This window comes from Papio anubis, chromosome 18 (genome assembly GCF_008728515.1).
Source record: "Papio anubis isolate 15944 chromosome 18, Panubis1.0, whole genome shotgun sequence".
Taxonomy (NCBI): domain Eukaryota; kingdom Metazoa; phylum Chordata; class Mammalia; order Primates; family Cercopithecidae; genus Papio; species Papio anubis.
The window spans coordinates 61250361-61278100 of NC_044993.1; the positions used below are offsets into that span (position 1 = coordinate 61250361).

Sequence of the window (27740 nt, forward strand, 5' to 3'; positions counted from 1 at the left end):
AGCTGGGGAGCGCTAGGTAAGACAGGATCCCTTTACCGCCTGACCCAGGTTCATCCCTGTGTGCCTCGAGGCTTGCACTTGGATTGTGATTTTTGTGGGGTGCAAGTCCTGATTCTCCTGTGTTCTGTTGGGAGACCATGAGAGGACCTATCTCTCTGATGAGTGTTGCCATGGGGACCCTGTAGACTCTTAGGGGAGTGGAAGCACATCCTGGGGCCAGACATTTAAATACCTTTGGGGAACAGGAAAATTATTTGCTAGTTAAAAAATAATTGTGTGGCTAGGTACAGTGACTCATACCTGTAATCCCAGAACTTTGGGAGGCCAAGGTGGGCAGATCAGTTGAGGCCAGGAGTTCGAGACCAGGCTGGCCAATATAGCAAAGCCCCGTTTCTACTAAATATATAAAAATTAACTGGGCATGGTGACGCATGCTTGTAATCGCAGCAACTTGGGAGGCAGAGGCAGGAGAATCGCTTGAACCCTAGAGGCGGCAATGACCCAAGATCGTGCCATTGCACTCCAGCCTGGGTGACAGAGTGAGTCTCAGTCTCAAAATAAATAAATAAATAAAATTAAAAAAATAAAATAAATTACCATGTAATTTGAAAACAGAGACAAAGACAAATTATTGTCCTGTAACTATTGCCATCTAGAAGTAATTGTGTAATGTTTCTATAGGTTATGGAATTGCTGTTTCATAGGAAGCAAAAACGAGGTTATGATTTAGATTCTTTTTTTTATTTTGTTTTCCGTCTTTATTGACATTATAAATGCATGCAGATTAATGAGTCAAGTAGTTGTACCCAGCAAGTTATACAAAGCAGCAGTGCACAACTCCTCATTGGCCCGTTGCTCACTTCTAGAGGCAGCTACGCCCTTGAGTTGAGCGTATTTTGTGGATATTCACTTCCATTGTTCTAAACAACATGCTGGTGTTGCTGTTTCTGGATCTACTTACTGTTATGTATTGAATTTGTGTCCTAGAGAATGAGGATTTAGCTCTGTCCTTCTCTCCATCCCATCCCACATTTCATCCCCATGTCTTTCCAGTGTCATTAAATCCTAATTTGGTTGGCTGCGTGCAGTGGCTCACACCTGTAATCCCAGCACTTTGGGAGGCCGAGGCGGGCGGATCATCTGAGGTGACAAGTTCGAGACCAGCCTGGCCAGCATGGTGAAACCCTGTCTCTACTAAAAATACAAAAATTCGCTGAGTGTGGTGGTGGGCACCTGTAATCCTAGCTACTTGGGAAACTGGGGCATGAGAATCTCTTGAACCTGAGAGGCAGAGGTTGCAGTGAGGTGAGATTGTGGCACTGCATTCCAGCCTGGGCGACAGTGCAAGACTCTGTCTCAAAAAAAAAACAAGACAAAGTCCTAATTTGGGTTATATCAGCATTTAGTATTTGTAATATCTTGCCTGTACATATATTATTTTAAACATCTTTCACAACAGAGCCACATTGTAGGCATGGTTATTTTTCCTGCATGCGTTATTTGTTGTGGTTTCAAAATTGTTTTAAGTTTTTGAAGAGTGCTAATTCAACCTGAAACACTTCTTCAAAAAGTCTGAGCGTACCAATTTCCTGTCAATAAATTTAAAATTATAACCAATCTCAGCTTTTTGGCGAAATTTCTCCTGGAGCTATTTCCTGATTGGTTGCTCTGTAGGCCTGCTAACAGCTGTGATCTTAGGATTTCTGTTTCCAATCTAGGAACCATCTGCACTTCTCTCTCATGTTGGATCTACTTTTGCCTCCTTTTTAGATGGATCCCATTCTCCAGTAGCTTCTGGAGAAGAATTTGCATCTAAAAATGTCTTCATTCCACCCTCACATTAAAGTGATAGTTTGATAGTTTGGCTGGGTATAGAATGATAGGTGAGGAGTTTCTTTTCTCTCAGAATTTTGAAGGTTTTGTCTCCTTGCCTTTGTTCTTTCAGTATGGATTTTAAGAAGTTCAATTTTATTCTGATTCTTGATCCTTTATATGAGACCAGAAGCACATAGGATCCTCTCTTTGCATCCAGGGTTCTACAATAATACTGTGATGTACTTCGGTGTGAGTCTGTTTAAACTCATGCCCTTTTGTTCTGGGAAGTCGTTTTGAATTATTTCATCCTCTGTGTGTGTGTGTCTCTCTCTTTCCCTGTCTCCCTCTCTCCCTGTCTCTCTCTCTCTGTGTCTCTCTCTCTCTCCATCTGTGTGTGTGTGTGTGTGTGTGTGTGTTTGTGTATGTGTGTGTGTGTCTGTTGTGTGTGGGCAGGGGAGCTCCCCTGTACTCTGGTACTCATAGTCTACAAATATTGGACCTCTTGTTCTGGTCCTTAAATATTATTTCCTTTTTTTTTTTTTCCCACTTCCTTGCTTACTCTACTTTTTGAGATGATTCCTCACCTTTATCTTCTAAACCTTCTACTGAGCTTTTCATTTTTGCTACCATAGTTTTAATTTTCAAGAGCTTTTTTTTCATTACTCCTTTTCAAAATAGCATCCTGTAATTGGTTGATTAATGCAGTATCTTCTCTCTCTGAGAATGCTAATGATTTTTTTTTTTTTTTTTTTTGAGATGGAGTTTCACTCTTGTCATCCAGGCTGGAGTGCAGTGGTGCGATCTTGGCTCACTGCAACCTCTGCCCCCTGGGTGATTCTACTGCCCCAGCCTCCTGAGTAGCTGGGATTACAGGCGCCTGCCATCATGCCTGGCTACTTTTTGTATTTTTAGTAGAGACTGGGTTTTGCCCTGTTGACCAGGCTGGTCTCCAACTCCTGACCTCAGGTGATCCACCCGTCTTGGCCTCCCAAAGTGCTAGGATTACAAGCATGAGTCACCGCGCCCAGCCTGCTAATGTTTTTTTTTTCCTCCTCCCCATATAGCCTCTGTTTCTTACCATTGGGGTTTATTCTTTTTTTCATATTAGACACATTCCTCATATATCTAATAATCCTTGGTTGCCTGCTTCCATTTAAAAGTGCAATTAAAAAAAAGAAGAATGAGAAGGAGTACAGCACAGAAAAGCTGATACATGTGGGGGAGGGAGGCCTTCTTGCCCACGGCCTTCACCATTGCATGATGAAGGCTCCCATTTCTGTATTATCGGTGGCTTTTGGTTGTTTCTTTTTGGCTCTCAGATTCCCCAGAGACCACTCCTGTTGGAGGGCTGTGCCTGACTTCTTTCACTCTGAGCATTCTAGGAGCCAAATGGAAGAAAAAGGCTCTACCCTGAAATCTAGGGTAAAACCTTTCATCTTTATCTCCTTGTTTTCTCTGGGGGACCCACGCCCCAGCAGTGTCTGCTGGCTCTCAGAACTCCTTTGTTTACTCTTTGTTTTTAATGAAAAAAAAATTGTTTTTTGAAGAGACAAGGTCTCCATATGTTGTCCAAGCTGTTCTTGAACTCCTGGGCTCAAGTGATCCTCCCACCTTGGCCTCCCAAAGTGCTGGGACCTTTGTTTACTCTTTATAAAGACTAAAAGTCCCATCTTCTGCCAGGGTGAGAAGTACAGTGGTCCAGCTTCATGCAGTTTCAAGCCATCTTTCTGTTTTAGCTCTCTTTTTATTTCTATACCCAGTAATAGCTAAAAATTGAGGTTTCTCAGAAACTAAAATGCAGGTAATCTGAAGGGAAGAGCTGGATCACATGAACCCATCCTTTCCCCACCACTCGAGTTGAGATGTGGAACACTTGCCAGACTCCAGAAGGCTCCCTCGTGTGCCTTCTCTGTCAGTAAACTTTCTGTCAACAGGACTAGTTGGTTTTGTTTGTTCTTGAGCTTCATAAAAATGAAATCATGCAGTAATGACTCTTGTGTCTTCTGATTTCTTTTGCTGTGTGTGATGTCTGAGATTCATCTGTGTTATTACATGTAGCAGCAATTGGTTCTTTGTTATAGCCATGTAGTATACCACCTAATGGATAGATCACAAATAATTACCCATCCCACTACTGATGGATATCTAGGTTATTTCTACTTGGGGGCTATTGTGAATAAAGCTACCAAGAGCATTCTGGTTGCTATCTTTTAATAGACCGACATCCTCATTTCTTTGGGTATATTCCAAGGAGCAGAATTACTGTGTCATCGGGAAGATGTGGGTTTGTCTTTGGCAAATACTGCCCAAGAGTTTTCGAAAGCCAGTTGATTCTTGACTTTTCTCACTGCCAGCTGAATATTTAATTTAAACTAAGTCAGCTGCAGCTTGGCACAGTGGCTCACACCTGTAATCCGAACACTTTGGGAGGCCAAGGTGGGAGGATTGCTTGAGGCTCATGGTTCAAGACTAGCCAGGGCAACATAGAAAGACCCTTTCTCTACAAAAAATAAAAAACTTAGCTGGCCGTGGTGGCTCACATGTGTAATCCCAGCAACTCGGGAGGCCAAGGCAGGAGTATTGCTTCAAGCCAAGAGTTTGAAACCAGCCTGGGCAACATAGCAAGACCCCATCTCTACATAAAATTTAAAAATCAGCCAGGCATGGTGGTGTGTGTCTATAGTCCCAGCAACTCAGGAGGCTGAGCTGGGAGGATCACTTGAGCCTAGGAGGTTGAGGTTGCAGTGAGCTGTGGTCACGCTGTTGCACTCCAGCCTTGGCAACAGAGTGAGACCCTCATCTCAAAAGAAGCAATAATAACTCGGCTAAGCCCATTGCTGCTTATCCATGTACTTTCCAGTTTCTAAATTTTGTGGCGTTCTCTCCTCTTCTGTTTGTCCTTGAGAGTTTCCTGCCTTTACAGTGGGATTTGTGGAAGGAACAAAGCTGAATGTGTTTTCAATCTACTATATTTAACTGGAAACCTTTATTATGACTTTAAGATGGCTTTTTAGCTTTCTCAGTCTTCCCAAACAGAATACCCTTGTGTTTCCTCTGAGTCATTTCTGCTCAGTGGCTTTATAAAAACAAAGTTTTAATGCCTCCGCCTCTAACCAGTACTCCAGACATCGTTTTCTGCGTCTGCATTGCCAACAAGATGACAACACGATTCTGATTCCACATCTTTATTAGATAGAATGATTAATAAACAGTCCAAACTGAATGTATGGTCTATGGGATGCTTTCTTTTAAATTTTTTTTTTCTGGAGTTTGCAAAAATCTTTGTGCCCAATTATATGGATGTTTAAGCTGTTCAAGTCCTTCAAGTCCAGGCAAATCAAAACATCTTAACCTTAAACCTTGTAATGTCCCCAAATTAACCTTGTAATATTAATAATATCCCTGGGTCCCAGGTGTTCCCCTGGCCCTTGGAACCATCTTCACTATTTTGGTTAGGGTATGCCAGGGCTGGGAGGCACAGCTGAACTTCTAGAGACCTGAATTGGGTGTCAGATCAGGTTTTCCCAAAGAACTCATGATATATACTGGACTCTCCACACCTCCCACCCCAGGGCTCCCTCTGGGGCTTCGTGCAGCGCAGAGATGGTGATAGGCAGATCAGAAATTGCAAGAAGGACTCACAAACACCCATGTTTCTAGTGATGATGATCTCACCAGCAGAGAAGAACAAGTACACTTAGTGCTAAGATGCTCCCAAGCTCACAGACTCTGGGGAGCCTCCCCCCATTCACTTACCATTCAGGTCCCGCCCCAGTGAGCTCACCCTTTGTCCTCTGCTTCAATTCGTTGCACACTTTTCGAAGAGACAGGGTCTCTGTATGTTGCCCGGGCTGGTCTCGAACTCCTGGGCCTTGCCTCTCGCCTCACAGAACCCTCTTGCCTCACAGAACTGGCCAGGCCTCACTGCTTCTCCCTGGTTACAGCTCACTTCATTTAATGTCATTTTACTCATTAAAATACTGTCAGCACAAGGAGAGGCCCCAGCCACCCGGTCAGCCAGGAATATGGCATCTTGTTGTAGAGTAACAGGCTCGGAAAGTTGCAATCATGCAAGTAAAGTGCTCAGTGCCTGCCACGTGGTAAGAGTTCCATGAGTGATCACTAGTATACTCATGATTGATTCTATAGAGTGACTTTCTGAGCAGCTCAGGAAATGTTTTACTTCACTTGGTCACACCCAAGTTGTAATTGGCTCCTCCACTCTTTCTCGGGGGGTCTCAAGATTATAACCAACCTGTAATCCTTTCTCCATCTCTTTTGCTTTTTTATGTATCAGGGATGTGTTATGCTAAATCTACGAATTCAGTATATTTTATTTCTATTAATATAACAAATAGTATTTCTCAGTATAGATAATCACATAATTATACCTCTACGGACCCTCTAATCAAATGCATTTAATATGCTTATTATCGTACGTAATACATTTCCCCCCTCTCTTACACTGAATTCTCTTATGATCGTTGCTATTATACCTGTGGGTATAAATAGTGGTTAGGTTTTTGTACTTGCTGATAAGAGGAATTTTGAAAAGCAGAAAAAGACACGAAATCCAGCAATAATAACAGAAATCGCAAATATTTTGCTGGGGAAGTAAACCATGCAGCAAGGGAAGGAAGCGTGATTATAAATCAAGTTGAATTAGTATATTCATCTGCATTGTAGATTAATTCAGTTTGTGGGAGTTAGCCTGAAATCTCACCATCAGTTATAACATGATCTCTATGACAAACCGTAGTTGCATTCCAGGCAGCCAGTTTATGAACAAATTTTTGCATACCATACATTTGTAAGGTGAAGAGGACTGTAGGAGAATAATAATATGTTATAATTCTGGTGTCTTTGCTTTTTATTACTGCTGGCTGCTGCGATGGGGGATAATTTACGAACTGCGTGTTAATAAGTCTGTGTTGTAATGTTCTTTAGTGCAGGGTTATGATGGATTCAGAAATTGTATAGCTTGGTCATTATTTGAGGAATTAACATTACTCCATCAGATTAAAATGTTTGAATTCAGATGGCTTTGGGTCAGGCACAGTGGTTCATGCCTGTAATCCCTACACTTTGGGAGGCCAAAGTGTGAGGATCACTTAAGCCCAGAAGTTCAAGAGCAATCTGAGCAACGTAGTCAGACCCCATCTCTACAAAACTTTAACAGTTAGTCAGATGTGGTGGTGTATGCCTGTGGTCCCAGCTACTTGAGAGGCTGGAGTGAGAGGATGGCTTGAGCCCAGGAGGTCGAGTCTGCAGTGAGTCCTGGTCATGCCACTGCACTCCAGCCTGGGCAGCAGAGCAAGATGGTGTCTCAAAAAGCAAAGAAACAAAAGGCTTTGATATCCAGACTCTCCCCTACAGTTCTAGGGACCTCCTTGATAACCTTTGGGTAGATTTGATCATTGAGTGTTACTGTTTTCCCCATTGCCACCAGCCAGAATGCCTGTGTGGATAATTAAACTGGAGACATTCCAACAGTGTCTAAAACGCCTCTGTACTGGACATACATTTGGTTGTACTGTACTGAACTGAATGTGGCCAACCTAGGGCTCCAGTTGTATATGGCCTAAAGCCTGCGAGAGTTATTTGCGCTTCATCGTCACTTAGTCAGCGGTTCCTTGACAGGTGCTGTGAAGACAGTCCTTAGAAACGAGGGGCAGCGTCCTTCCCCTGGCAGCTCTGGAATAAGCCTTGTGTGCACATTCTGAGCTTCACAGGCACGGAGACCATCCCATTTACCACCCTCTCCCAGGCATCTAGCCCTGTACACATAACACCGTTTTTGTTTGTTTTTTTGTTTTTCTGTGTTCTTTGAAGATGGATACAAGTTCACCATTGCTGCTTAATTTTTATTTTATTGTATTTATTTATTTATCTATTTATTATTTATTTTGAGACAGGGACTTGCTCTGTCACCCAGGCTGGAGTAGAGTGGTGCCAACACAGCTCACTGCAACCTCAGCATCCTGGGTTCAAGCGATCCTCCCACCTCAGCCTCCCGAGCAGCTGGGAGCATAGGCATGTACCACCACACCTGGTTAATGCCTGTAATCCCAGCGCTTTGAGAGGCAGAGGCAGGCAGATCACTTGAGGTCAGGACCAGCCTGCCCAACAGAGTGAAACCTCGTCTCTACTAAAAATTCAGAAATTAGCTGGGTGTAGTGGTATGCGCCTGTAGTCTCAGCTGCTTGGGAGGCCGAGGTAGGAAAATCGCTTGAACCCAGAAGGTAGAGATTGCAGTGAGCTGAGATCACCCTACTGCACTCCAACCTGGGCAACAGAGTGAGACTCTGTATTAAAAAGAAAAAAAAAAGGCTAGGTACAGTGGCTCACACCTGTAATCCCAGCACTTTGGGAGGCTGAGGCGGGCAGATCATGAGGTCAGGAGTTCAAGACCAGCTTGGCCAACATAGTGAAACCCCATCTCTACTAAAAATACAAAAATTATCTGGGTGTGGTGATATGCACCTGTAATCCCAGCTACTCGGGAGGCTGAGGTAGGAAGATCACTTGAACCCAGGAGGCGGAGGTTGTGAGCCGAGATCGTGCCATTGCACTCCAGCTTGGGCGACAGAGTAAGACTTCATCTCAAAAAAGTAGAGATGGGATCTCCCTATGTTGCCCAGGCTGGTCTTGAACTCCTGGGCTCAAGCCATCCTCCTGCCTCAGCCTCCCAGAGTGCTGGGATTAAAGGCATGAGCCACTGTAGCTGACCTATTGCTGCTTTATACCTAGAGAAATTAAGACAGCAGACAACTAAGTAAGAGGTGGTGTCATAGTGACAGAGTTATTGTCAAGATGAAATATACGTGAAATACTTGGCCTTGGTGCCCTGGCAGAGGGAAGGACTTGCTAAAGATATCTAAGACGTGTTATCATTCATTGTGGTGCACAAGAGTACAGCTAGTGGTCACTGAGAGAGATTTGAACACGAGGTCTCCATACCCTCCCCCGTCTCTACCTGTGGTCCTGTTGACACATCAGTTCCCAGGCTGACCCTTTGTGGCTATGCTGGACCCCCTGCAGCTGAACCCTGAGTCCTCATTCTTCCCTCCCCCGCACCACTATGACTGCATCAAGCCTCAGTTTGCTCATCTGTAAATGGTTGGGGTGGAATAAAGGGATTGATGCTGTGTGAACCCAAAGTAGTGTGAAAAAAATAAAAGCCTATCTTGTAAGTGATCTCCACCTATAAGTCCCTTCAAAGTAAACATTTGTCAAGAATCATGTTGGCCGGGCACAGTGGCTCATGCCTGTAATCCCAACACTTTGGGATTACAGGTAGGCAGATCACTTGAGGTCAGGAGTTCGAGACCAGCCTGGCCAACATGGCAAAGCTCTATCTCTACTAAAAATACAAAAATTAGGTGTGGTGGCGCATGCCTGTAATCCCAGCTACTCAGGAGGCCGAGGCATGAGAATCACTTGAACCTGGGAGGCAGATACTGCAGTGGGCTGAGAACGCACCATACTGCACTCCAGCCTGGGTGACAGAATGAGACTCCCCATCTCAAACAAAACAAAAAGAATCATGTCATTTCAGAGCTGGTAATGAGTAAATGCAAAACACTTTCCATTCTCTTGCAAAATGACACGGACATTTCAGCTGGTAACAGAAATACACCGTTCTGTTGCAGAATTAGTCTGGAAATGTTCAAGTCTTGAAATGGGCAAGGTTTCCCAAAAGGATCTCTTGCATAAGATGCCACAAGGCCATCTACTGCACCAGGGAAGGGATGATGTAAGGTGTCAGTGGGATAAAGGATCTGAAGTTGAGATGAGTGTGGGAAGCTGCGAGCGGTTTGTGATTGGAAGAGGCCAGGCTGGTGACAGCTGAAAGAGCTCCTGCTGGCGGCTGTGTGAGAATGGGTTGTGCGGGCCATTCAAGGAAGTGATGGGCTGGTCAGGAGGTTATTTTCTCCCAGGCAGTGAGCTGTAACCCGGGGAGAAGCAGCGTGGTCTTGCCGGTTCTGCAATGCAAGAGGGATGGGTAAAGTGTGTGAGGAATTGAAGCAGAGGACAGAGGGTGAGCTCACTGGGGCAGGGCCTGGGTAGTAAGTCAGTGGGACCCCCAGAGTCCGTGAGTTCGGGGCATCTTAGCACTGAGCATGCCTCTTCTTGTCTGCCATCGTGGCCACCACCACTGTGAACACAGGAGGTGTTTATGACTTTGTCATTCCCCACCTGGAGGAAGCCCCAGAGGGAGCCTGGGGGCCGGAGTGGGGGATGGTTCGCATACATCACAGGTTATTTGGGGAAATAGACTCTGATTTAGGCAAAGGAAACCATGCACCATGAGGGGTTTGAGAGACGTTTGGGAAGTGGGATCCCCAAGACATGGTGGTGGCTGGGTATGAGGGCGGCGGGAAGGGAGCGGTCAGGGATCAGATCTCTGAGTCAGGGAGCTGGGTGGATGGCAGCCTTTCCCCGCGTGGTGGAGGCAGTGGCATGGGCAGAAACCAGTGGGGAGAAGTGAGGCATGCTACAAACCCACCTCCTATCCCATGGCAGCTGGCAGAATTTTCCAGAGAACATTCCTTCTCCCAGAGCATCAGGAAGCTTCAGGTAAGGGAAGCACAGCTGCTTCAACCACACCTCACTGTCCTCCCTCCCTGGGAGTGAATTCCTTTTCTATAAGGCAGGAAGGACCACAGGCTTGGGGGTGTACACAGCAGAAATTTGCTTTCTCACAGTTCTGGAAGCTGGAAGCCTGAGATCAAAGTGTTGGCAGATCGATTCCTCCTGAGGCCTCTCTTCTTGGCTTGCAGATGGCCGACTTCTCCCTGTATCCTCAGGTGGCCTTCCTCTCTCTGCAGCTGTGTTCTCATTAATCCCCTCGTCTTATAACGACTCCAGTCAGACTGAACTAAGGCTCACCCTAAGGACCTCACTTTAACTTAATTACCTTGTTGGAGACCCGGTGTCCAAATGCAGTCATATGATGAGGTACTGGGGTCAGGACTTCACATAGGAATTTGCAGAGACACAGTTCATCCAGAACAGGCATATCCCGCCCATTGCAGCTTCACAGATTGCAGTAAGCCAGAAGTCACACCTGTAATTGCCTAAGGTTCGCCCACTGTTCTGTTAGGGGAAAAGGGTATAGAAGACAGGGAAATGACACCCTGTGTGCGTGTGTGTGTGCATTATATGTGTGCATTGTGCATGTGCGTGTGCATGTGCAGTGTGTGTGCGCACATGCGAAAGTTAGATGGGAGCCGGGTGGAAACGTTGCTGACCCCCCTGTTCTCATCAGAAATCCTGGACTGATGAGGAAGGATTCTGAAAGAGCCCTGCTGATAACCCACTCCTGAAATTGGGGTGATCGGAGAGTTGAGAAGTGGGTATCCCAATGTCTTCCTGTTAATTTCTGCCCTCAGCTGATTTCGCATTAGACCAACCCACACACTACTGAGCATCTTGATTGTGCAATGAAAATACGCTGGAGCCTGCATCTTACTGCACCACCCAGCCTCGGGGTCCATGGGAAAGCCAGTGGCTGGAATCCCAGGACAAAAGAAACCCCTGAAAGCCGGGGCAGCCTGAGGAAACTATGTAGGTGGGAAAGGATTTTTTTTTTTCCTTGAGACAGGGAAAAAAACAAAACATTCTTACTAAGACAGTACATGGATTCATAACACAGTTAAAGTCTGTCACCCAGGTTGGAGTCCAGTGGTGCAATGACAGCTCACTGCAGACTTGACCTCCCCAGGCTCCGGTGAGCCTCCTGCCTCAGCCTCCTGAGTAGCTGGGACTACAGGTGCACACCACCATGCCTAACTAATTTCTGTATTTTTGTAGAGACAGAGTCTCGTCATGTTGCCCAGGCTAGTCTAGAGCTCTGGGGCTCCGGCGATGCGCTTGCGTTGGCCTCCCAAAGTGCTGAGATGACAGGCCTGCGCCACCGTGCCCAGCTGGTACAGGATTTGACGAAGTATGGCAGCAGTCTTTCCAGCAGGAAATTCTTCCTCATTGCAAACTGTCATTCATCTGGCTGCCCTGCAGCCTGCCTCAGCTGGAGAAATCATTTGGTTTGCAAGTAACTGCTCGGTGTCTACTTACTTGAGGGCCATATTGATTTTGTTGTTCTTTTGGCTGCTACTTATATTGAACCGGGGAGTCCACTCTCTGCCGCTCCGAATGAGTAAAAGGCTCCATCAGTGGCCTGTGACATCACCTGACTATCTCTCCGCTTACTGAGGTTGTCCTGCTATTTAATTTCAAATCTTTCAGCAGCGGCTGAGTGTATCATCATCAGTTCTCCTTTGAGTTGCCGTGCCTACAGGGAATAGGGATTAGAGCGGTCTTATTTTCTTTAACTATAAGCAGCATCTTTTCTTGTCTGTTTGCCTCAGAGAACATTGGTTTGCTTGTTCTTGCTGGCGGAAAAAAAAAAACCAAAAAAAACATTCTTACTAAGACAGTACATGGATTCATAACACAGTTGAAGTCTATTCACAGAATCTGTTATTTAGACAACCTCCATAGAGGAGAGAAAATATTTTGAAGGTCTCAGAGGTGGTTGGTTTTTAAAAATTATCTGCTAGTAGAATCTTGCCATCTCTGCGTATTGCTGGCTGGGATGGTCCGGTTGTTATTTATTTATTTATTTATTTATTTATTTATTTATTTTACCTCTTTTTTTGTTGTTGTTAGATGGATCTTGCTCTGTCACCCGGGCTGGAGTACAGTGGTGTGATCTTGGCTCACTGCAGCCTCTGTCTCCCGGGTTCAAGTGGATTCTCCTGCCTCAGCCTCCCAAGTAGCTGGGACTACAGGTGCCCGCCACCACGCCCAGCTAATCTTTGTATTTTTAGTAGGGACGAGGTTTCACCATGTTGGTCAGGCTGGTCTGGAACTCCTGACCTCAGGTGATCTGCCTGCCTCGGCCTCCCAAAGTGCTGGGATTACAGGTATGAGCCATCGTGCCCAGCCCCAGCCGCTTTTTTTTTTTTTTTTTTTTTTTTTTTTTTTTTTTTTTTTGTATTTTTTCTCTACTCCTAGTTCCTGCAAGCAGAGGGGTGGTCTAGGTTGAATGGGAATGTCAACACTTGGGTTTGCCATTTGTTTCTCGTTCTGTTTTATAACTGGGTTATATTCCTCGGTACTTTGCAGCAGTTTCCTTCTTCTTTTACCCTCAGAGGGAAACACAAAATGTGTATCATCGTGATGTCTCGGGCTTGGCAGGTAAGCACTAAGTTTCCGTGGTATCTGCCTGTCTTTCTGATTGAGATGGACTTTTAGTGAAGCATAGTGGTCATTTTCCCTTCAGAAGACAGAGCCTTAATCTGAAAAAAATAATGGTGGTAATGTGGGCACTTGTGTTCTTGGAAATGAAGTCATTCCACCTGGGTTCCCAGTAAACGATAAATTGTAGTATATTAAAATCCTAAGGAAAGCTTTGTGGCCAAGAGCTCATCCTATCCATCTAGGACTTCTATCAGTGGCTTCTGAAATACTATGGCAACATGCCATTCATAGCTATCCTAGGGACATTCCAAATATTGTTTGCTTTTAGTCCTCCATGCCAAAAGAGTTTAATTGAGGGATAAATGAATTGGGCATGGGATTTTTATCCTAATAACAACATATAATTTTGTTTATTTGTGTTGAGTTGTAAACTAAGCTTTGCACAGAATTTGTATAAAATAAAACACTTTGAGCTGGGCACGGTGGCTCACACCTGTAATCCCAGCACTTTGGAACGCCAAGGAGGGTGGATCACCTGAAGTCAGGAGTTCAGGACCAGCCTGGCCAACATGGTGAAACCCTGTCTCCACTAAAAATACCAAAATTAGCCAAGTATGGTAGTGCATGCCTGTAGTCCCAGCTACTTGGGAGGCTGAGGCAGGAGAATCACTTGAATCCAGGAGACAGAGGTTGCCGTGAGCCAAGATTACACCACTGCACTCCAACCTGGGCGATAGAGCGAGACTTGGTCTCAAAATAAATAATAAATAAAATAAAATAATAAGATACTTTGTTAATTTCAAAGGTATAGAAAACAAGAAGTTTCCTTCACTGAAGCACAAATCCTTTGGTGTGCAGGATTTGAACACCTCCTTAGGAAAAGCTTGCTAGTAACTGAAGCCAAGTCACAAACAGATGCTTGGTTTCAGGTACAGCTACAAAGAACACAAAAGAGAAGCTGACACTTTTGTATTTTTAGGGCAAAGGCTTCCTTCTCCAAGGCTGAAAAAGGCCTGGTCTCGCACTGCTCTGATTGATTTATCTGGGTCCCATTTCCTGGGGAGAAAACCAGTGCCACACGCTCACCAAACGAAGAGTGCATCTCTCTTGGGAAGACGGGATCTGTGTGAAGGCATGTGTGCTCTCCTGTCTAGGCCTGTCCAGAACTATATAAAGTCATCCAGTTTTGTTCAGTTTTAATAATGGCCTGATAAAAACATACAGGGGGGTGTGTGTGTGTGTGTGCACGCGCGCGCGTACATAGTGTAATGGTAATTAACATACATGCATTTATATGGGTGTTTACTTTTTTTTTTTTTCCCCCTGAGACAGAGTTTCGCTTTTGTCGCCCAGGCTGGAGTTCAATGGTGTGATCTCAGCTCACTGCAACCTCTGCCTCCTGGGTGCAAGCTATTCTCCTGCCTCAGCCTCCAGAGTAGCTGGGACTTACAGGAATGTGCCATCATGCCCGGCTAATTTTTGTAGTTTTAGTAGAGACAAGCTTTCACCATGTTGGCCAGGCTGGTCTCGAACTCCTGACCTCAGGTGATCCACATGCCTTGGCCTCCGAAAGTGCTGGGATTACAGGTGTGAGCGACCACGCCTGGCCTCTAGGTGTTTAATTTTTAAGGTCGTTTGTGTGTATGGAGGGAAAAATCAAATCCTATATATAGCTAAAGTATATAGGACATAGTAAGTCAATCTTTCCGTCTTCGCTCCTGGAGACCACGACCAGTTTCTTGTGTATCTTTCCGAGAGACGTTTCTAAGCATATTTGCATAATCCTCATGTGTCAAGGGAGTGGGGCCAGGCAGACATAATTGAGTCATGGGGACGGTTTCCCCCATACTGTTCTTATGGTAGTGAATAAGTCTCAGGAGATCTGATGGTTTTATAAGGGGTTTTTTACCTTTTCTCTTGGTTCTCATGCTCTCTTGCCTGCCGCCATGTAAGACATGCCTTTCACCTTCTGCCATGATTGTGAGGCCTCCCCAGCCACATGAAACTATTAGCCCATTAAACTTTTTTGCTTAAGAATCTTGCTCTGTTGCCCAGGCTGGAGTGCAGTGGCAGGATCTCAGCTCACTGCAACCTCCGCCTCCTGGGTTCAAATGATTCTCCTGCCTCAGCCTCCCAAATAGCTGGTATTATTGGTGCATGCCACCACGCCCAGCTATTTTTTGTATTTTTAGTAGAGACAGGATTCCACCATGTTGGCCAGGCTGGTCTTGAACTCCTGACCTCAAGTGATCTGCCCGCCTCAGCCTCCCAAGGTGTTGGGATTACAGACGTGAACCACCGCTCCCATCTGAACGTGCATTTTTAAATTTGAATAAAAGAAACCATTTACATCCCAGCCAGCCATATAAGAGAATCCCTGTATCCACATGCTCTCACCAACAAATGGTATTATCAACACCTTTTTTATTTTTTCTTTTTTGAGACAGAGTCTTGCTCTGTCGCCCAGGTTGCAACCTCTGCCTCCTGGGTTCAAGTGATCCTCCAGCCTCAGCCTCTCAAGTAGCTGGGACTACAGGCACCTGCCACCAGGCCCGGCTAGTTTTTGTATTTTTAGTAGAGACAGGGTTTTACCATGTTGGCCAAGCTGGTCTCAAACTCCTGACCTCAAATGATCCGCCTGCCTCGGTGTGCCAAAGTGCTGAGATTATAGACGTAAGCCACTGCTCCTGGCCAATCTATGGTTTTTTGTTGTTACCAGTCTGATAGGTATCACATCAAGAAAAACGTGGCCAAGCTGACTCACTGCTTAAGGGATTGGACCTGAAGTCTTGTATCTCAACATTGAAATTCATGGAGCTAACTGCAGCTACCTTCCCTTCGCCTGATAGAGTTCATGCTGTGTCTGCTGTTGGTGCTGACCAGGAGACAGCGCAGTCTTTCCCATTCTTAGCTGAAAACACCAGCTCTGGAGTCAGGCTGTGTTAACCCAGATGGGACTTGAGTTTAGGAAGGGTAGATTTGATAAGAAAAATACAGGAACAAGTCGGGCGTAGTGGCTCACGCCTGTAATCCCAGCACTTTGAGAGGTGGAGGTGGGCAGATCACTTGAGGTCAGGAGTTCGAGACCAGCCTGGCCAACACGGTGAAACCCCGTCTCTACTAAAAGTACAAAGATTAGCTGGGTGTGGTGGCAGGCTCCTGTAATCCCAGCTACTTGGGAGGCTGAGGCAAGAGAATGACTTGAACCCAGGAGGTGGAGGTTGTAGTGAGCCAAGATTCACGCCTCTCTACTCCTGCCTGCGCAACAGAGCGAGATTCTGTCTCAAAAAATAATCATTATTATTATATATATGTGTGTGTTTGTGTGTGTGTGTCTGTGTGTATTTAAACACAAATATTGCATAGAATATAGTTATACTAAAAAAATGATCCCAGTAGGATTCTTATAGAATTGGATGAGATAATCTGTGTAGAGTACTTAGCCAGGGGCCTGGTACATAGTTGGTGCTTCAGAAACCCAAACTGTTTTTATTACTCTGACTTGTTTGCTCTTTACTGCCCCACTTTCCAAAAGGCACCCTGTTCTTTTTTTTAACCTCTCCACCCTCACCCTACTGTTCCCTTTGGTTAGGAAAGCTCCCTTCCCCGCCTTCTTTCCCCTCTTCAGCAGGCCCTAGCTCCACCTAATTCCTGTGGTGTTTGGTGGGAATGTTGCTTCCTCTGGGAAAGCTCTGGGGCACCTCCCAACTGGCTTGAACCCCCACCCTGAGCTTCCACGGCACCCAGTACTTTCATGACGTAACTTCATAACTCATGCAATACCACAAGTTCATTGCCTATTCCCACGTCTGGGCCCCTCCCTAGAGCTTGGGCCATTGAGAACAAAGACGCCTCTCACTCCTGCTGGTCTGGCCGTGACCTAGCACACAGCGGGTAGCAGGATTGCATTGAATAAATGCCTAACTGAAGACAGATAACTTTTGTGCTTCTAGCGCTGTAATGACTAAGACTGCTTAGATTCTGCCTCTGGCTTTGAAAGAGCAATATCTCTATGTGGAGTTTAATTGTAAAACTCTTACTGACTTTTCATTAGGTTGCGTATGTAAAATCCCAAATGGGACTGAAGATTTAGGGGCATAGCCACGAATACCTGAGTTCAGACTGTAGAATGGAATCTTAAAGTAAAAAAAGGCAGTCATTCTAAATAAGACTTGTTCATGGATCTGACACCCCAGAATCTCTAAACAGAAATGAATTGTGCTCTTTCCTTCAAGTGAAGGGACTTGGCCGTAGTGGATCTGCATGGAATTGTCCTGGAACTCGTTCGTCCCTGGATATCACGTTGTCCATCATTAGCCTTGAGCAGTGCCTCATGTGTACCAAATGTCCAGAAGCAGTTTGTTAAACTGAATATTCTATGATTAAGTGCGCACATACCTTATAGCGGCACCAGCATTAGCTCTAAAGAAGGTTAAGTACAGGAGAGGTGATCACTTTGGAGGAAAAATAATTCATGGAAGACCATGTATACTCCTAGGTACACACTCAAGAGAGATGAAAGATATCCACACACAAACTTGCACATGGATTTTCATAGCAGCATAATTCATAACAGCCAGAAAGTAGAAGCCACCCGAATGTCCATCAGCAGATGAATGGATAAACAAAATATGATGATATATTCGTACAGTAGAATGGTATTCAGCAATTAAAGAATGAAGCACTAATATAGGCTACAAAATAGACGAACCTTGAAAACGTCATGCAAAGTGAATGATCAGTCACAAAAGACTACATTTTACATGATTCTATTTGTATGAAATGGCTGGAGTGGAGAAATCTACAGAAGATAGATTAGTGATTGCTTAGAATTAGGGTGATGGGAGTTGCGGGGCAATGGGGAGGGGCTGCTGATGGGTGAAAGTTCATTTTGGGGTGATGAGAATGTCCCACAATTGATTTTCGTGACAGTCCACAACTCTGTGAATATTCTAAAAACCACTGAATTACATACCTTCAAATGATGAATTATATTGCTTGTGTATTTATATCTCAAGCTGTTATTAGTGGAGGGGAGATTAGGAAAAAAGTCTAATTTTTAGGCTCCTTGGGGGAGCAATAACGAGAAAAATAGTTGAGAAACACATATCATATTTTAGTAAGATTGAAGAAACAAGATTTATGGCCAGCCATGGTGTCTCACACCTGTAATTCCAGCACTTTGGGAGGCCGAGGCAGGCGGATCACCTGAGGTCAGGAGTGGAAGACTGGCCAATATGACGAAACCCCATCTCTACTAAAAATACAAAAATTGGCCTGGCGTGGTGGTACATGCCTATAATCCCAGCTACTCAGGAGGTTGAGGCAGGAGAATCGCGTGAACCCGGGAGGCGGAGGTTGCAGCAAGCCAAGATTGCACCACTACACTCCAGCCTGGGTGACAGAGCGAGACTCCATCTCAAAAAAAATAAAAAGAAACTAGATTTACAAGACCAGGACAACCACTTTCTCCTTTGATGGTATTTCATTCAGATATCAAAATAGTAGCAGAGATATTATGTTGACTTTTGAAGTCATCTGCTCTAGAAGAAGACTCTCTTTATGAAAATGTAATTATTCAGATTCAGAAAGAACACAATTTGTCCTGAGCGCAATTTTGTTTTACATTTTTTTTAATGAATTTACCCACTGCGATTTTTTTTTAAGAATTTGTTTAGAATTACCTTTCTGATACTCTTTTCCCCATTTTCTCTGTTTCTGAGAGTAAAGAACAGTACTTATACAATTGACCTTATCACTTGTTTTATATTTGTTCCCATTTTATTTAAATGTATACTTATTTACTTAATAAGATCTAATTTTAGTGCAGTTGTGATTTTTTTAATGTCTTGATTATTTTTCTATAATGAAAGTAACTTATGCTCATAAAAAATTAAGTTTTGCAGGAAACTGAAATATTTTCTGTCCTTCCACTTCCCCACAGACAGCTACTATTAATGGTTTTGCCATGTTTTTCTAGATACTTTTATCTCTGAGTATACCAACTCGTTGATTTATTTTTAACAAAATTGTGTCATACTACTAGCTCTTGTAACTTCCTGTTTTCACTTACTGTCTGCCACTGCCAGCCCAGCGCTTGCTCCCCAAACCTTAACAATGTCCCTTTTCTATGTATCCGTGGCCACTAACTTCAGATCTCCTTCGTTCTTTGTGATGCCTGTTTATTACTCTACACATATTACCCATTCCTTATTAATGAACACTTAAGCCAATTTAAATGTTTATACCTTCTCAATTATTGTTACAAGGAATGGTTATGTTTTGCACACTTGTGTATGTCTCTGTGGGATAAATGCTGATAAATGGAGCTGCTGGTTCGCTCAGTATCATGAAGTTATTAAAGTTCTAATGGATATTTCCAGTTGCCCCCTGAAAGGAGTTCTACTTGCCCCCTGAAAGGAGTTTTAATTACTGAACTATGATCTTAACCATATAGTTGATGCCCTGACTTGACTATTCCGTTCCAACCTGAGGTAGGGACGGGGCCCCACCGACTCTGTTTCCAGGGACCTCTTAGGGCTGGCTCTGGAAATTCTTGTCCTTGGCATGCTTCCCTCTCTGTGCAAGGGCCTAAGCACCGTCTCATCCATGTATCCATCTGTCTGCAGGACAGGTGTGGCCTCCAGGCACCACAGCAGATGAGTTGTCAGGCAAACGTGAGCTCTGGGCTAGGATGTCAACCTGCAGACATGTGTGTTCTTTCCTGCATTTCTCAGAGACAGCAGCAGCACTGGGGGTCAAGCTCCCTGAGAATGAGGAAAATGCAAGGGAGATCTCAGAAAACCTGAGACCCGCCTCCCTCCTCCCCTGTCTCTTCCCTGGGTAGGGGACTGTTAGAAAGAGGGGAAGGGAAGGTATGCACATACTACATACTGGACACTTTAAATACGTGATCTCATTTACCTCACAATTTCCATAAAGGAGGTGATAAGATTTTCATTTTAGTGTCTAGAAGACAGGCTCAGAGGGCAGCATCCCCAGAGGATACCCCTAATAAAAAGCAACCTCAGGTCCTCTGAATCTAGAGCCCACCTATGGATCCCCTTGAAAAGCCAACCCCAAGGGCACCATCATGGGGGCACCTATTAGAATGATGGTGAATGTGTCTCCAGCCCCACCCTCCACTGAACTCCAGACTCCTAGATCCAGCTGCCCTCTCAGCAGCCCAACCTGGAGGGATCATGAGTATATTGATAACTTTGGCAGTTTCTTCTCTTTTCTTTTAGCATGGCAGAATATACATAACGTTACATGTACCACCTTAACCATTTTAAGGGTACCATTCAGTGGCATGAAGTATATTCCTATTTGTTATGCAGTCATCATCACCATCTGTCTCCATGGCTCTTTTTATCTTGCAAAATGGAAACTCTGTGCCCATTAAACAGTAACTTACCATCCTTCCCTCCTGAAAGTCCTGGCAACCACCATTCTACTTTCTGCCTCTATGAATTTGACCACTGTAAGTGCCTCATATAAGTGACATCAAACAGTATTTGTCTTTTCTGCATGACTTATTTCACTTAGCATATATCCTAAAGGTTCATCCATGTTGTAGCATGTGTCAGAATTCCCTTCTTTATTATGATTGAATAATATTCCATTGTATGGATATACCACAGTTCGCTTATCCATTCATCTGTCAGTGGATATTTGGGTTGCTTCCATGTTTAAGCTGTTGTGAATAATGCTACTGTGAACATAGGTATAAAAACATCTCTTTGAGACCCTGCTTTCAGTTATTTTGGAGACATACTCAGATATAGAATTGTTGGATTATCTGGTAATTCTATGTTTAATTTTGGGGGGAGCCACCATATTGTTTTACGTGGCTACACCATTTTTCATTCCCATCAACAATGCACAAGGTTTCCAGTTTCTCCACATCCTCACCAATACCTGTTATTTTCTGTCTCTTCGATAGTAGCTATCCTCATGGGTATGGGGTGGTATCTCATTGTGGTTTTGATTTGCATTTCTCTAATAAGTAGTCGTGTTGGGCACCTTTTTAACGTCCTTATTGGCCATTTATATATCCTCTTTGGAGAAATGCCTGTTGAATCCTTTGCCAACTTTTGAGTTGGGTTGTTTTAGTGGTTGTTGAGTTTTAGGAGTTCTCCATATACTCTGATATTAATTCCCTGTCAGATGTTTAATTTGAGAATATTTTCTCCCATTCCATGGTTTGCACTTTTTTCTCTGTTGACAGTGTCTTTTGATGCACAAACGTTTTAAATTTTCATGAGGTCCAATTTGTCTGTTTCCCCCCACTTTTTTTTTTGCCTGTAACAATACATCGAATTTTATATTCAAACTGAGCTTTTGATTTCTACCTGTAACCTGTTTCTCTCCTAGTCTTTTCCCTGACAGTAAACAACATGACCAGCCTCCCAGTTGCTCAGATGTCTGGGAATTAATTTTGAGTCCTTCCTGTAACCAGTACAAGAGGATTCCTGTCAATTCTACCTCCCAAATATCTCTTAAATCCTTCTTGTTAAACCTCTAATTTTTATATTATGTTAGGATATAGAAATACTATTGATTTTTATATATTTACTTTGCATCCAAGCTAATTTCTTTTATTAGTGCTAAGAGTCTTTGATGTTTTGTTTTATTTTATTTTGCTTTTTGTAGATTATTTGGGATTTTTTTGTGGAGACAGTCTTGTCTTATGAGAATAGACTGTTTGATTTCTTTCTTTCTAATCTGTATGCCCTTCCCTTCCCTTCCTTCCCTTCCTTTCCCTTCCTTCCTCCCTTCCTTCTTTTCCTTCCTTCTTTTCCTTCCTTCCTTTCCTTCCTTCCCTTCCTTCCTTCCTTCCTTCCCTTCCTTCCCTTCCTTCCCTTCCCTTCCTTCCCTTCCTTCCCTTCCTTCCCTGCCTGCCTGCCTGCCTATTGCACTGACTAGGATTTCTGGTATGAATTTCAGTGAGAGTGTGAGATGAGACCTCCTTGTTTTGTTCCTGATCTTGGGGCAAGGCAGTCAGTCTTTCACCATTACCTATGATCATAGCTATACTTATTTACAGATGTCCTTTATCCAGTTAAGGATGTTTATTTCTCTTCCTAATTCACAAAGAGATTTTATTAGACAATGCATTTTAAGGCTATTTGGAAAACAACCAAGATACTAATGTCTGCCTTAATGAATATGGAAAAAAATAAATCATACCTCTCACAGTACCACTGATACAAATAAGAATTTTGTAATTATCGTTATAATGCTTTTGACTTCCTAGTTTTATTTTGACTGATTGCATTAAAGTTTTTTAAAGTGTTTTAAACACTTTGCAGCTTTCTAGACTGCTCTCGCCATTCCCACCCAGGACTCCTCTCCATGGGGGTCAGGTGTGTGCTGACATTGGGGTCCCGGTACTCTTGGCACCCACTTCTCAGCAGATACCTCTTATCCACCTTGGAGAGCCCAGAACAATCCTTCTCTGCCCCTCTTCTGAGTCATTTCTTGCCATTTTTCAGAGTCTTTCCCCTTGTTTCCCTGCCTTTCTTCCTGTCCTTTATATACATTCTTTTTGTGAACATAGAACCCTGCAATGAGACAGGAAACTCATTGAAGCTCTGTGTCCTTGGGCAGGTTTCTATTTTTTTCTGTTCATGCTGGTGAGGTTGGCTTTGGCCAACCTAATATACGATAACACTGGGTTCTCATATACGATGGGACTTTTTTGAGAAAGAGTTTTGCTCTTGTCACCCAGGCTGGAGTGCAATGTTGCAATCTTGGCTCACTGCAACCTCCGCCTCCCGGCTTCAAGCAATTCTCCTGTCTCAGCTTCCTGAGTAGCTGGGATTACAGGCCCACGCCACCATGCCCAGCTAATTTTTGTATTTTTAGTAGAGATGGGGTTTTGCCACATTAGCCAGGCTGGTCTTAAACTCCTGATCTCAAGTGATCCTCCTCCTGCCTTAGCCTCCCAAAGTCTTAGGATTACAGGCATGAGCCACTGCGCCCGGCCACAATGGGACTATTTTTCAGGAAGCTCTGCTAAGTTGTGCTGTGATCTTTGTTAATACTAAGTTGTTGTTAATATTGTATGTAACCCTACAGAGATTCTGATATATGCAAATGAGAGCTTGTTAAAGATCATGCAAACGTTTATATTCAACTTGGCGTTTTGTAATCTAGGATTTACTCTTTTATTTCTAAATTCTTAACTAAAAACTATTTCTGTCCCTGGGGGAAGATTTTCATTCCTTCCGAAACGACTTACTGGTTGTTAGGCACACACAGTGGGTCACTGATAGAAATGGAAGAATTTATCACATTTCGGGGGATGGGATGTGGAAAGCAGACAGCCGACAGCTTTGCATTCTTGTTTGTACCAGACTCTAGGCATCGTTATCCTAGTAGGAATTCTTACAGCCATTCTGGAGGGATGGGAATTATCATCCCCATTTCATACACGATGAAACCAAGACTCAGAGGAACCAAGGGACTTACCCAAGGCCGTGCAGCTTGTAAGGGGCAAGAGACCAACCCCGGGGCACACTCACTCCACCTCAGCGCTTGTGACTCTGTGCAAGAGGTATAGAAAGTGTTGGAAGAGCTACACAAGAAAGAGGCTCATCTTTTTTTTATTATTATTTTTCAACAATAGATAGATAAATAATAATAATAATAAATAATTTAATATAATTAGTATTAATTTATATTTAATATAATTAATATAATTTATATAATAAATAATAATAAAAATAATTTTTTTGAGACAGAATCTCACTCTGTTGCCCAGGCTGGAGTGCAGTGGTGCGGTCTCAGCTGCTCACTGCAACCTCCGCCTCCCGGGTTCAAGCGATTCTCCTGCTTCAGCCTCCCAAGTAGCTGGGGTAACAGGTATATGCCACCACACCAGGCTAATTTTTCTATTTTTAGCAGAGATGGGGTTTCACCATGTTGGCCAGGTTGGTCTTGAACTCTTGACCTCAAGTGATCTGCCTGCCTCGGCCTACCAAAGTGCGGGGATTATAGGCATCAATCACTACGCCCTGCCAAGAGGCTCATCTTTGCTGGAGGAAATTCAGGGAAGATGAGCTGCATGGTTTTGTTTTTTGTTTTTTGTTTTTTGTTTTTAACAGATTATTGGAGGATATTGGTGGTTTCCCCAAAAGCAGCATCCCTCTTTGTTTGGAAACTCACATCACGTTACTGTGTGTAATTCCCAGCTCTTCCTTGTTGGTTGCTCCCAGACAAGGTTTCCTTCCCAAGTAAGCCTTTCTTTTGAACTGCCCCTTCTTAACTTTTCTGTTTATGGTCATTAGGGATTCGGAAGTTTTCCATACCTGCCTCAGTTAGCAGGTGAAGAGCCATGATTAATGCCTTTGAAAATCAAGAACAGGGGATGCTCCACACCCCAGTGTATTATAAAGTCCTCATCCTGTGTCTCAGGGCAGCCAAGAGAAGTCACCCTAAGAGCAAGGACCTCAGTTTGTGACCAAGACCCTGCAGACAGCACCCTGATCTGGACCACCAAGTTCAAATCCCTGCTCCTCCACTGGTGTCCAGAGGAAGTGAGTCGGTGCACACACAGCTCTGAGAACAGTGCCTGGCCTGTAGGAAGTGCTAGAAAGTATTGTCAGTGATCGAATGTCCCCAAATCCTCAAGTCAGTGTGAACAGAAAGAAGAGGAAGTAAGAGAGGCTGCTTTCAGGTCTTTGAGAAAAGCCAGTGAGGAAAGTGGTGATGAATCAGCCTTGGACCACAAGGGTCTCTTTGAGAGAGTTTGTTGTGTTCAAAGCCACAAAGGACTTGTCATTCCTAAACTGGCATGGGAAAAGAACCAACCAATAGAGTCTTCGAGAGGATCATGTAAGTCAACACAGATGCCTGCAGTCTGGGTTCGGCTAAAGAAGCAATGTCAATCAATGGCACCTTTGATGCAGATGGCAGGTGAACGAACCCCGAGCACCCCCGAGAGAGAGGCCTCCTGGTTTCTGGTGCAGGCAGAACCTGCTTCTCCCTAAGGCTCCGTCCATTGGGCTTCAGGCCGTGCAGCCACCTTCCATCTCTGGGGACCAGTGGAATGCGCTCAGGAAAGGCTGGCTGACCCCTGCAGCAGGAATTGGGGTCCGTAGCCCAGTCTGCTCGGCCTTCAGCAGAAGCAGGTCCTGCCTGCTCCAGGGACCTAGAGTCCTCTCTTCCAGGGGCGCTGGGGGTTTGTCTGCAGTCCACGTTGGCCTCATGGCTGGTCTGAGTTGATCTAGGCTGGCCCTGGGGTTCCGAGTGCAAACATTCATTCCAGCCACCTGGCTGGCTTCCTCGATCTTCTTTAAGCCCTGGAACCATGGAGCCAAAACCTTTGAGTTCTTTTTTTTTTTCCAGTGAAAATTATACATAAGCTTGGGCAAAGGGAGGAAGGAAAGAAGGAAGGGAGAAGGGAAAGGAGGGAAGGAAGGGAGAGAGGCAGGGAAAGAAAGAAAGTAGTATTTAGGTTGGTGCAAAAGTAATTGTGATTTTTTGCCATTACTTTCAATGTCAAAAACTGCAATTACTTTTGCACCAGCCTAATATAAAGAGTTTTAAACCAAATGTAAGACTCCTTCCCTCTCTCCTTCTGTTTCCTGGATTTAACCAGAGTTAACAGTTTTCTTTGAATCTTGGGGGACATTTTATTCATAATACATGAATATATGTGAGGCTTTTAAAAATTTATGTTTGATTTTATTCCTCTGTGCCTTATATTATTAACTTACTATATATTAAAGATCTTCTCATAGCATTAATATAGATCGCCTGTTTCTTATCTTGATATTTATTTATTTCATTAGGGTTAAATATAAAACTATTTCAGTGAGATATTGAAATTCTGAACTCTTACACATCTAAGAACATAACTAAAAGTAAATGGCATGAACCTTGGCAGAATTATAAAAAGAGACAGATCAATCCACAGTTACAGTGACAACTTAACCAAGTCTCTCAGAAACAAATATACATCAACAGGCCAAAAGAAAAGGATAATGTCACAGAAAATTTGAACCACACCATTAACGAGTTTGATTCAGTGGAAATATGAGGAACTTGGTATTCAACAGTTACAGAATGCATGTTCTGTTGGGTGCGGTGGCTCACGCCTGTAATCCCAGTACTTTGGGAGGCTAAGGCAGAGATTCACTCTTGTTGCCCAGGCAATGGCGTGATCTTGGCTCACTGCAACCTCCGCCTCCCCAGTTCAAGCGATTCTCCTGCCTCAGCCTCCCGAGTAGCTGGGATTACAGGCACCGGCACCCATGCCCAGCTAATTTTTGTATTTTTAGTAGAGATGGGGTTTCACCATGTTGTCCAGGCTGGTCTTGAACTCCTGACCTCAGGTGATCCACCCTCCTGTGCTTCCCAAAGTGCTGGGATTACAGGTGTGAGCCACCACATCCAGCCTGATTTTCTTTTTATGAAGACAGGGTCCCACTATAGTGCCTAGGTTTGTCTTGGAGTTCCTGGGCTCAAGTGATCCCTCCCAGCTCAGCCTCCCAAAGTGCTGGGATTACAGATGTGAGCCGCCGCACCCGGTCCACTAATATTTAATCTCAGGATTGACTTCACACCATCACTCAGCAACATGAGGCAGGGGGCCATGTAGTCATGGAATTTCTAAGGTGTCCTGGGGAAGGATGGGCAGAGGCCCCCATCAGACTTGTTGGTTTGCTTTTAGCACATGACTGCATTTTGCAGTTTCCATGTGCCAGGTCAAGTGGATTTCTAGATTACTCTCTCTTTTAATTTTATGTTAGTAAGTACTTAAGTTAGTTATTTCAAGTGAATAAGCCTCTGGCTGTCTCAGGACGTGACCCTCTCTCTTCCAGGGAAGCCGTGGCGAACGGAGCAGACGGAGGACCTGAAGCGAGTGCTCAGAACGGTGGACAGGGCGATCCCATTGGTCCTCGTCAGCGGCAACCACGACATCGGCAATGCCCCCACGGCCGAGACCGTCGAGGAGTTCTGCCAAACTTGGGGAGACGACTACTTCAGCTTCTGGGTCGGGGGCATCCTGTTCCTGGTCCTCAACTCCCAGTTGTACCAGAACCCCTCCCAGTGCCCCAGCCTGAAGCAGGCGCAGGACCAGTGGCTGGACGAGCAACTGAGCATCGCGAGGCAGCGGCACTGCCAGCATGCCATCGTCTTCCAGCACATCCCGCTGTTCCTAGAGAGCATTGACGAGGACGACGACGACTACTTCAACCTCAGCAAGCCTACTCGGAAGAAGCTGGCAGACAAGCTCATCCACGCAGGTAGATGTCTCGGGCCACGGGTTTCAGGGAGGAAGGGCACGTCTAGAGAGGGCATTTCCAGATCCTTCTCCTGACCCGCTGCAATGTGGCAAAAAGGGAGAGAGGACTAGGCCGCGAGTTCTGATCCCAGCTCTTGGACTTGCAGACTGCATGGCTGGCTACCTAATCCTCCTGCGCCTCAGTTTCCTCGTCTGTAAAAGAGGATTAGTAATAGTAGCCCTCTTGCAGGATGGGTTCGAGGAGTATATGAGAAAGGCGTCCCAAACATGGAGAACAGCCTGTAGCCTGAGTACTCAGTGTGCCGTAGCTGCTCATAGTTGAAGATGGGGGTTCTGGAAGTGGCAGGAGGGGTTTATTGGGGGAAGGAGACCAGGTGGTGCAGGTGGGTGTGAATGTGGCTTGCATGTGCCTTAGGAGAAGGCAAGATGCCAGGGACATCTGCTTTCACTTCTCTGGGAAGCA

The 27740-nt window shown here is 44.6% G+C and overlaps 1 protein-coding gene across 2 annotated transcripts in view; it reads left to right on the forward strand.

The window, feature by feature from the left end:
* CPPED1 (calcineurin like phosphoesterase domain containing 1) overlaps positions 1 to 27740 on the forward strand; it is a 136102-nt gene that overhangs the window by 67777 nt on the left and 40585 nt on the right. For both annotated transcript variants that reach the window (XM_003916564.5, XM_021931770.2), the window contains exon 3: positions 26853 to 27278. In XM_003916564.5, coding sequence (XP_003916613.1) covers positions 26853 to 27278 — 426 coding nt within the window. The remainder of the gene's footprint in view (positions 1 to 26852; positions 27279 to 27740) is intronic.